At 39.0% G+C, this 10265-nt stretch overlaps 1 protein-coding gene across 1 annotated transcript; it reads left to right on the top strand.

Annotated features, from left to right (window-relative positions):
• The first annotated feature begins 1352 nt into the window (after positions 1–1352).
• Positions 1353–9998, top strand: nrn1a (neuritin 1a). The gene is made up of 3 exons (XM_066683686.1): positions 1353–1701; positions 4926–5070; positions 7307–9998. The coding sequence occupies exons 1-3, from the start codon at positions 1647–1649 to the stop codon at positions 7536–7538; spliced, it is 432 nt and encodes a 143-aa protein (XP_066539783.1). The 5' UTR covers positions 1353–1646; the 3' UTR covers positions 7539–9998.
• The last annotated feature ends 267 nt before the right edge of the window (positions 9999–10265 follow it).

The following is a 10265-nucleotide window of genomic DNA, read 5'->3' as shown; positions in this document are numbered from 1 at the left end:
GCGATATAAGAGACACATGCACTCTATATTGACAAAGCCTGTTTGCTGTAGAACAAACAGAATGGCCCGGTATTGTCTTGCTGAAATAACCATGAGCTCTCCATGAAAAGGCGTTGTCTTGGTAGCAGCAAATGTCTCACTAAACCCATTGTTTGCCTCCAGATCAATGTAAAATTGCCCTACACAGAGATTATTCTGGTTTTTCCTATTTATTATTATTATTATTATTATTTAACAGTGTTTTAGATGCACAGTAGATGGAAAAAGTGTTGTTTATAAACTGCTTGGCAGTTTACTTACAATGATTCATACAACGTGGTGAGCCACAATCCATCTTTGCAAAAACAGAGTCCAGCCTTTGGTGGAAGCTGCTTTTGTATCCATTTATCTTTCAGATTTGCACTTTAATTTTGTCTCTGGTGCAGCAGGTAGTGTCGCAGTCACACAGCTCCAGGGACCTGGAGTTTGTGGGTTCTAGTCCCACTCTGGGTGACAGTCTGTGAGGAGTTTGTTGTGTTCTCCCCATGTCTGTGTGCTCTGGTTTCCTCCCATGGTCCAAAAAGCACGTTTGATGACTCAAAAGTGTCCCTAGGTGTTTGTGTGTGTGTTGCCCTGTGAAGGACTGGCGCCCCCTCCAGAGTGTGTTCCTGCCTTGCGCCCAATGATTCCGGGTAGGCTCCGGACCCTCCGTGACCCTGAACTGGATAAGCGGTTACAGTCAATGAATGAATGAATTTATCCTCTGTCACAATTTTTTAATAATATTACTTTTTTTAATACTAATAAACTACATATTTCACCAAACAGCTCATTTTTGATTTTCTCACTGATAAAAATGAAGAAGGGCATCTGCAGAGGTTTTGAGATGAAGCCATTGATTTCAATTTCCCTTTTATGAAACCATGGGCCCAAGGGCATATAAACACTGTAAATCCTTAGATGGAAGCAGTTCTCCTTAGATCTAGATTCTCTGAATGTTTCCCTTTTTAAAACAATCCCTGCAACATTTTTCCCTGTTGGAGCAATGATCGTCTCAGAGTTTAGGGTCGTGGATGTCGGTGAGCAGGGAGTGTCTGAATGCCTTTATATTAATTTAGGTGTAACTCACATTGCTGCGGCCGAGTGTTCAGTTTGTGTGAGAGGGTCTCACCTCTCAGCGAAGTGAGTCCGGGAGGGGGGAGAGGGGAGGGGGAGGGGGAGTGGGGAGGGCCCAGTCTGGCACTGGAGGGGAAAAAAATTAAAATAAATAAAAAATGGAGACGTGGGGAGTCCGACACGGAGTTTTTTACGTCAACCGCGCGATGTGGGCGTGAAGGAGAGAGCGTGAGAGAGAGAGAGAGAGAGAGAGAGAGAGAGAGAGAGAGAGAAGCGTGGCATTACCGCCCTCGCGTAAAACGGGGTGCACCATTTCACTCCTCTCCGCTTCACCGTGCGCGCGCAAAACCAAAGAAAAAAATAGCAGCTTGATAAAAAAAAGAAAGAGAACGAGAGGGAAAGAAAGAGAGATAAAAGTGGCCGAATTCTGTGCTCTGTAACTAGTAAATAAACGGCAATGTGCAGCAGAGCTGACTTGATTCCTCCAGCTTGTCCCTGCGCGAGTATCTAAAGGCTGGCGCGCGCACGCCAATGGTTTTACCTCCCGTAGGATGGGATTAACTTTGTCGGGAAGATACATCTCACTGTTTCTCGCTGTTCAGATAGGTGAGTGCACTGCCTCTATTCCCAAAATACACTCTGTGTGTGTGTGTGTGTGTGTGTGTGTGTGTGTTTGTGTGCGTTTCCTCTGTAGTAAACCAAACATAGTGGTGGATATTCTTCACCGCTCGTTCTTGTTCGTTTTAATTCGGGAGCGTGCTGGAAATGTTCGGTTCATTGTGTTTATTTTTCTGCGTGTTGTAGTCCGTTGCGGCACAGTTAAGTCTGCATTTGGGTCGCCTCCTTTTGTCTTATCCTTGCTTTTCTGGTTCCATTTACTCTGACTCCATTTGTGGTGATTAAAAAAAAAATTAAAAATAGTCGACGAGAATAAAGATCTCAAATCAAATGCAACGTCCAAAATATAGGTTTTAAACCGTTCTCTTATTGTGGTGCATTTGTCCACGCTCGTGCCTTTCGTAGACGCGCGTCGTGTGTGTGTGTGTGTGTGTGTGTGTGTGTGTGTGTTGGGGGGAGCCTGCTCTCAGAAACACCACTCCTGGGACACGGATTGTACCGACTGGCAAATAAATAATTAATTTAGAGAAAGAAAAAAAGAAATCAAATCAAATTTAACCCTGTAGGCCTGACAGGGTCTCTCTGCTCTGATCCGGGCAGCAGTACATTTCAAATGCGTGTGGAAATAAAAATAAAAATAAAATAAAATATTCTGTGAAATTCAAGAGATAAAAACGCATCTAGCTAATTATAAAGCCGTTTACTAACTAACAACAGCAAAAACTATATCAACAAAATATGCTCTAAAACAAAAACAGGATCCTGTGCTTTACTGTAATATTACATCATCATCAGGAGCATTATTTTCTCAGTCTGCAGCCTACATGAACAGGCTACATTTAAGTACATGCAATAATAATCAATGTTACTAATGTGTTATAACGTATGTAGTTCGTATATATATATATATATATATATATATATATATATATATATATATATATATGTTGTATGAGTGTATGTGTTTTATATGGGTTTAAGATTAAATGATCTGTGTTCAAAAACACATTTTAAGACCACACTTGAAACAAAAACGTGTAATAATTACGTAACTATGTTAAAATGATGTCCATGGGTATTCTAAATATATTCTCCATGTCACTAAGTACAGATATTCCGGGCTATAGCATCTACTATCTTTAAATAATCCTAACAAATAAATAATGAAAACCCTTTTGATCTATTTTTCAACTGAGACCAGCCTTACAGCCGTGGGTGCCCCAGAAAAATATGTCAAAAGTAAATGGGGTTTATGAGCACATTTTTAACATCAGCTATTAAAGCAATTATTGCATGGTTTATCAATATATGGAAAAAAGAAGAAATAATTTAAAAGCTTCTAAATTTGAAAATGTAGCTAAGGGTCTATGGGATTTAGAAAAATGTCGAGTTGGGTGTGAAATGAGGTGTGTAACGTGGTTGAAGTGCCTGAATCCCCCTCAACACCCCCATCCTCTGACCAGCAGGACAGTCTATTTCAGCTGCTGCTATATATAGAACTGCACTCAATGAAATTCGTGTTAGAGGAAAAAGAAACTGATATCAGTGTATAATACAGAAATTCTAGGCGATAGGACCGTGGCGAAGGACGCAAAGAAAAAAAACAAACAAAGGAAAGAAAAGGATTTGTTTGAATATACAAACAAAAGAAGCGTTCGGTTGGCGAAAAACGCTGAAAACCAACTAGAAGACACTCTATCATGTATCGAGGGAAAAATTAGAATGATATTCCTTATTTATAAAAAGCGCAATTTTAAGGGAGCAAGTGTTTGAATCGAGGACAACGTGGGAGCTTCATTTCAGCACCACTATAGCGTCCTTACGTTCTTACTCGCCAGCTTCTTATCGGCATTTTCAGTTCCACCTTAAATGCCTCAGCAGTCGTAGTCTTGCGTCTAGGGTGGCACGAATATAAAAACATAAAATAAGCGCGACGTATTCTTCATTGTGCAAAATATTAATATGGTTTTACCTTTGACTTTAAATGTTGCAGTGTTGCACCGCACCGTTTAAGGTGGAACGTACAATTCGCGCAAACACGTCGTATATTCAATCCTGAGAAGACCCAGGCTGAGTATAATTAGAGCTCAAAAGTTACATTATGTAAACCTGTGACAAAGATGTAGGTGAACGATCAGAACGTGCGTAACGTCCAACATGCATCCTCTTTAGCCATTCAGAAAAAACAGAGCTCCTTCCTAACAGTCACCCAAAGCAGGAGTGATTTTAGGAAACGGAAGGAACACCTTCACACTTATATTGTCAAACAACGATCAAACATTTCTAATAATAAAAATGGTGTATTAAATAAGACAAATAGGTTATAACTCAAATATGAACTAATAAAACGCATAAATAAATGGCCAATATTGCCTTTTTTTAAAAACTAAAACGAGCACATTTTTAAATCGTGATCGAACCGGAGGAACGTTGGAGTGGTGTTGGAAACGTAAGGGTGGTCTAACTTCGTGTCCAAAAATAGCCCGATATTATATTTACTATAAACGTCCCTCTTTTTGGGGGGAAATTCTTTGAGCGCTCTGCAGAAAGCGCCTCCTCCATCCCTCCCTCCCTCCTCCTCTTCCTCCTCCTCCTCCTCCTCATCTCGTGCGGAGTGCATTACTTCATCTTCTTCTGCTCTCCTCCACCTCCCGGGCAGAGATGATCTCAGCGCTCAGAACCAGTGTTTCTCTGTCTGAATGGAGATGAGAGAGGAGTGACCCATAAACAGAAGACAGTTTGAAAAGATGACACCGCACCTGCAGACATTTATACATGATGTACACACAGTGAATAGACGTAGTATGAATGTGTGAATGGAGATGGAATGCCAGTGATATGTATACATAATTACAATGTAACAACAGTGTGACTAATCAACAGTATAGGTCCTTTTTTATATCGGTCATTTTTAATCGATTATCGATTATATAATACATTTAAATAATGTAAGGTTATAATGCGATTTGTAATTACATATGTATATATATATTTACATATGGTTTAAGGTTTGTTTACGTTAACTGCAGGTATATTTGAATAAAATCAAAGCGTTGTCATTTACAGTGTAATTCTAATCTAACGAAGCATCAACAATCACAAATGTTCAGTCTGAGTCAGAATAGGAATCTGTGCGTGTGTGTGTGTGTGTGTGTGTGAATGGTAAAGGAGTATGAGAACGTGCTGCTGATGGCTGTTCTCGGTGTTTGCAGCCTATCTGCTGCAGGCGGTTGGAGCGGCGGGGAAATGTGACACTGTATTTAAGGGCTTTTCTAACTGCCTGCTTCGCCTTGGAGAGAACATGGCCAACTATCCCCAGGAGCTAGACGAGAAGGAGAACCTCCACACCATCTGCATGTAAGTGAACCTTTACACGTCCACACTGCCACACGCTGACAACCTGTGCATCTCCGTGGTGGTGCGTGGAGCTGTGTGTCCTTTACTCATGTGGAACCATTTTCCTGTTTCAATCGTAAACCTTTAAAGCACCACGTCTAAGTGGAAATGATTTCATCCCCTCAGAAAAAAAGGTGCCCCAAATACCCCTTACAGAAGAAAAACAATTTCCATACATTAAATATCTGCATTATAACATCACATTTACATGTGTTAATAAATGTGTTATAAAATCATGAACATGATTTTCTGCTTATCCAGTTTTAATGTTGGTAATCCTTCTGCTGAGAATGCATGCCAAGCAGACTTGCTGATGAAGCCCACTGAAATAAAAAAGCAGCAGATGAGTGTGTGTGCGTGCGTGTGTGCGTGTGTGTGTGTATGTCTGTATGTGTGTGGGTGAGAGAGAGAGAGAGAGAGAGAGAGAGAGAGAGAGAGAGCGCCAGATGGTATGAGGGGCCCCTTGTTTAACTCGATAGCTCCATCATGAAAATGAGGCTCGCCGCGTTAAAGCGCCATTCATCACTTCATCAGTTCATCACTTCATCGTTTTTTCAGATCAGCCCCAATTAGGTACCAGAGGGCAAGCGATAAGGTGAAAGGTGAATAAGTAATTGGTTTAGACCGAGGAGGGGAATCAAATAGAGGACGAGTGTTTGAGTGAGAGAGTGAGTATGAAGTGAAACAGTGGAGGAGAATAAGGGAGAGAGATAGAGAGGGAGGGGCAGAGGAGATGGGGACTGGGATGGAAAGAAAGTGTGAGTGTGAAACCGAGAGAATGAAGAACGATAACGAGGGAGCAGGGATAGTTGAAGGGAAACTCAGAGTGAGAGAGTTTCCCCTAGGTCCCTGGGGACTGCACAGTATTATGCTGTTACATGAGGACGAGAGAATTAGAGGGAATAATGTTTATAAGAACAATAAAAAGTAACGGCATCTCTATTTCTCACTCTGTACTGATCGTACTGTAAACACAGAGGAGCTACTGTACATTCACTGCGACATGTGGTTGCTCATTTCGTCGGTTATAAGAACGCGTGAAAGAGGGAGAGGAGATACTGTTCTTTCTACGTCATCATCGACGTCATCCGCAACAGAAGCCTTGAATTTCATTTTTGACACAAAAACCCTCCTGGTTTTTTCTTCTTTTCAAAGACAACTAACGTCAATATGATTAAGACGTATATCCTACATGCTGTAAGACGTCACACATATACGTATTAATCCACGTTTTCCCCCCTGAGAATCTGAGAACAGACTTAATATAATTTGTAGGTTTTATAATATTTTGTAAACATATTAAATAAAACGGTTTAAAAAGCTGCATTGGAAATATTTGTAACTGTACAAAGTGAGAAATTAGGGAGCGAAAAAAATCTTTAGAATCAATATTTTAAGAGTTTACAATATTCTTTTTGTAATATTTGATAAGTGAAGCTTTCCTTATAGATATCGATTTTCACATTGGCCATTTTAAAAGGAGCTTATGAATAATTTATAACAGACTTCTGTGAGCAAATTAAATTTGCTATAGTACATTAATATTGTGGACTGGATATTTCAAACACTAAAAAGATATTTAATGTAATATTTTAAACTGTAAAATATTTTTAATATATTGAGTTCTTTGTTTGGTTTTGGGTTTTGTTATGTACAAGTTTTATATCTGATCAGAATTATTACATTGCTTATTAAATTGCTTGGTGAATTGGAATTTTCACAGTGAAAATGATATTTATGGAGTGTATTGATGTGTGTGTGTGTGTGTGAGAGAGAGAGAGAGAGAGAGATGATTAAGATGAGATGTCCAAGTACTGGATTAAATTCCACTCTTTTAGGTTCTGTATATTGTGGTGTAATCAGTGTGTGTGTGTGTGTGTATGTGTGTGTGTGAGGTGATGATGATGATGAAGAGATGTGATGTGTAGGCACTGGGATGATTTCCTCAGGAAATGGATGTTTCTATGTGTTTGTTTGTACCAGAAAACCAAAGCCAGTTTACATACTTATTGTGGGGCCTGTTCTTGTTTGTAGGGAGCACAAGCAGGTCCCTACAAAAAGTTGTAGGCAGGTTTTAAGGTTAGGGTTAGAGTATTTATCGATAAGGTAAAGGCAAATCGCCACAAAATGTATGAATGAACGATGATGATGATGATGATGATGATGATGATGATGATGATGATGATTTGATGTGTAGGTACTGGGATGATTTCCACTCGTGCGCCACCACCGCCCTGGCGGACTGTCAGGAGGGCGCCACGGAGCTGTGGGAGAAGCTGAAGAAAGAGTCACGGAGCCTGCAGTTCAGGGGCAGTCTCTTCGAACTGTGCGCAGGAGGCAGCGGGGCCCCTGCAGCGGGACCGCCACGAAGCCTGCTGCTGCTGCTGCCCGCGCTGTGCGCCCTGCTCACCGGTCTCAACGCGCTATAAACACAGCTGGCACCAGGAGGAACTCCAGGACCAGGAGGAGAGGGAGAGCGTGAGAAAGAGTTAAAATAAAGAATAACATCAAGAGCAACAAATAATAATGACGATCAAAACGAAAAGAAAAGAAAACAACAACAACAAATAACAAAACAACAACAACAACAACAAAAAAACCGACCATCTTCGCCCAAATGGATTTATATACTTCATCCAGAGAAGAAGACGACATGATTTGTATATTTTTTGTTTGGTTTCCTTTCCCCACCCCCCTCCCCCTTTGCTAAAGACTATGGTGACGTCGTCTTCGGGGGAAGAGAAAGACTGCTCCAGAACATCTGCCTGACCTGGGGTCAAACATAGGTAAAAAAATACTAAAAGAAAATGAAAAGAAAATTGAAAATAAAATAAAAAATGCTTCATTTTGACGCTCCCAACTTTACACCAACGGTGGACTTTCATAAGCCTGCAGTGTTCAAGGCTACAGTGACGTCATTAACCCCGCGGGACTCTTCATCGGGACGATCATGCCTAGAGATAAGAGATAAGAGATATCCTCATATCCTGACTATCCTGTCTGTCCTGATTAACCAAGCATTGCATACATCAGTCACGAGGCAAAATTTTACAGCAGTTTTCATTTCCAGAGCCTGAGTCCATGCTATATTCTGTTTTTACTTGTTATTTTAGTTAACATTTGTAAAGTTTTTTTTTTATTTTATTTTTACATTTGTTACCTTTTAGCCGAGCTCTATGAGCATGTTGCTGAGATGGGAAAAGATGGAAAACAAATGTGGGGAAAAGCTGGTTTGGGCATGGAATCAGGAGAAAAACACAAAGCAAAGAGCAGCTCGAATAGATCTCACAAATATTAATAATATTAACCTCAGGAACGAACCCAGGATTATTTTGGTGGAAGACAAGGGGCAGAAATAGACAAGGAACGTAGCGACAAAACGAAAAGAAGAAGATAAGGGGTATTTGTGGAGGATGTTGACTGTTGATATTCAGCCATTCCAATTCCTTGTTGAATTAGCGATTATATTTTATTACATTTTACGGGACATTGTGCAGGTTTTTGCTGCTGTGGAAGGAGCCGAATTTTCCTGGAATTGTCCTGGAATTTCTCTGGAAGTTTTGCAGAGATTTTGGGCCACGTTTCACTGCCTTCGCGTCATGTGGATTCTGTTTTTGTTTCTGTTCCGTTCTCTTCGTTCGTTTCTGGGGATGTTGCATATAAATACCTAACAATTCCAAATACAGTTAAATACGAGTAAATAAGATACGTTATGTGAAAAAAGTAAATAATAAAATAACATAATTAAAGAAAGATAGAATAAAGATTTTAAGACAGAGACAGAGAGAGAGATAATTTATCAGAAACAGTTTTAAAAACAGGATGATATACAGATATATGAAAGATTGTTACAAAAAAGGTATAAAAGAGTATTAAATAAAATCAGTTAATGTTTGAAGATAAAAGCATGGTGTGGTATTTATTTGCATCATTTGCACTCTGTCTGTATATACCATGGTTGATGGTGGAAGCCCAATCAGAACGAGAACCATTTAAAAATGGAAGCAAACACATCCCACCCCACCCAAAAAAAAACACCAATATGTATCAGGGCAAATGTGTGTTTGTGTGAGTGTCTGTGCGCGCGTGTATGTGTGTGTGTGTGCGTGTTTGACTGATCCCTACTCGCCACTCCCTCCCCCACCCGAGAGTGAAGATGTTTCATTATTAACAAGGCAGTGGGCTTTCATGTTGATTTGGAGATTTGCAAAAGGAGAAAGTGGGGCTGTGTTACAGTGTGGCGCCAAAGAGCAATTTTTACGTGTGTATATAAATGTGACAAAAACGGCTTACACACGGATTGTAATTTCCTTGTAATTTTTTAAATGGGCATGATATTTCCACGATTTTTTTTATATTAATTAAGATATTGGCAATTATTTTACTAACAAACGAATAAGCACATATATAAGCATACAAAAAATAGTTACAATATTTAACAATAGCCTATCTATGCTTTGTGACGTGTTTATTTAAATACATTATTTAAAACCATATCTTTCAGTGCCTAATTTTTTATTTATTTATTTTGCTCAGTACCATCTCTTTCGAAAGTGCGTAATTTTATTCATATCATTTAAGTCTTTTGGTGCTTTTTTATTGGGTTTATAGCTTAATGTGCATTATCTCACCAATCGGGATAGTTCAGAAAGAGAAAATGTGGTAAAAACAGGTTTATATGACTCTAAATAATTATTAGGTTTAAACGTGCAATGTGTTTAAATGCACAGCTGCTCTGGACTCAAACTGAGACTCAGCTGTAAGCTGACATTTTGAAATGATAAATAAAATATGAGCGAGCAGCTTTTACTATTCAATTATTTACACTCATAGTATCTATATAAATCCTATGATGTCTAGAGGCTGTAGTAGAAAATGAACTTCAATCAATGACGTCTGTTTTAAAAAAAATTCTCATAAAATCAATTATTATAAATAATAATAATAATAGTAATAATAATAATACAATTACATTCTGTGAATTTTATTTAATTAGTTTCTGTTTATTTACTGCATTAAATTCTAAGAAAAACTTGCAACATTGAATTCAAATTTGCAGAAACATGTCTCTGTATGTAAGAGAATATTCATTTATTTTCTGTTAGAAAAGGAGTAACATATGGAACTGTAAAGAAAACTAATAAAAGAGCATGACT

The sequence above is a fragment of the Hoplias malabaricus genome, chromosome 10 (assembly GCF_029633855.1).
Source record: "Hoplias malabaricus isolate fHopMal1 chromosome 10, fHopMal1.hap1, whole genome shotgun sequence".
NCBI classification, from domain to species: Eukaryota; Metazoa; Chordata; class Actinopteri; order Characiformes; family Erythrinidae; genus Hoplias; species Hoplias malabaricus.
The sequence above is the reverse complement of the archived record's forward strand: the minus strand, read 5'-3'. Positions and strand labels throughout refer to the sequence as shown.

Coding starts and splice junctions, on each gene's coding strand:
- nrn1a (XM_066683686.1), top strand. CDS start 1,647: ATGGGATTAACTTTGTCGGGAAGATACATCTCACTGTTTCTCGCTGTT. Junction 1,702..4,925: donor GTTTCTCGCTGTTCAGATAG/GTGAGTGCACTG, acceptor CGGTGTTTGCAG/CCTATCTGCTGCAGGCGGTT. Junction 5,071..7,306: donor AACCTCCACACCATCTGCAT/GTAAGTGAACCT, acceptor TTTGATGTGTAG/GTACTGGGATGATTTCCACT.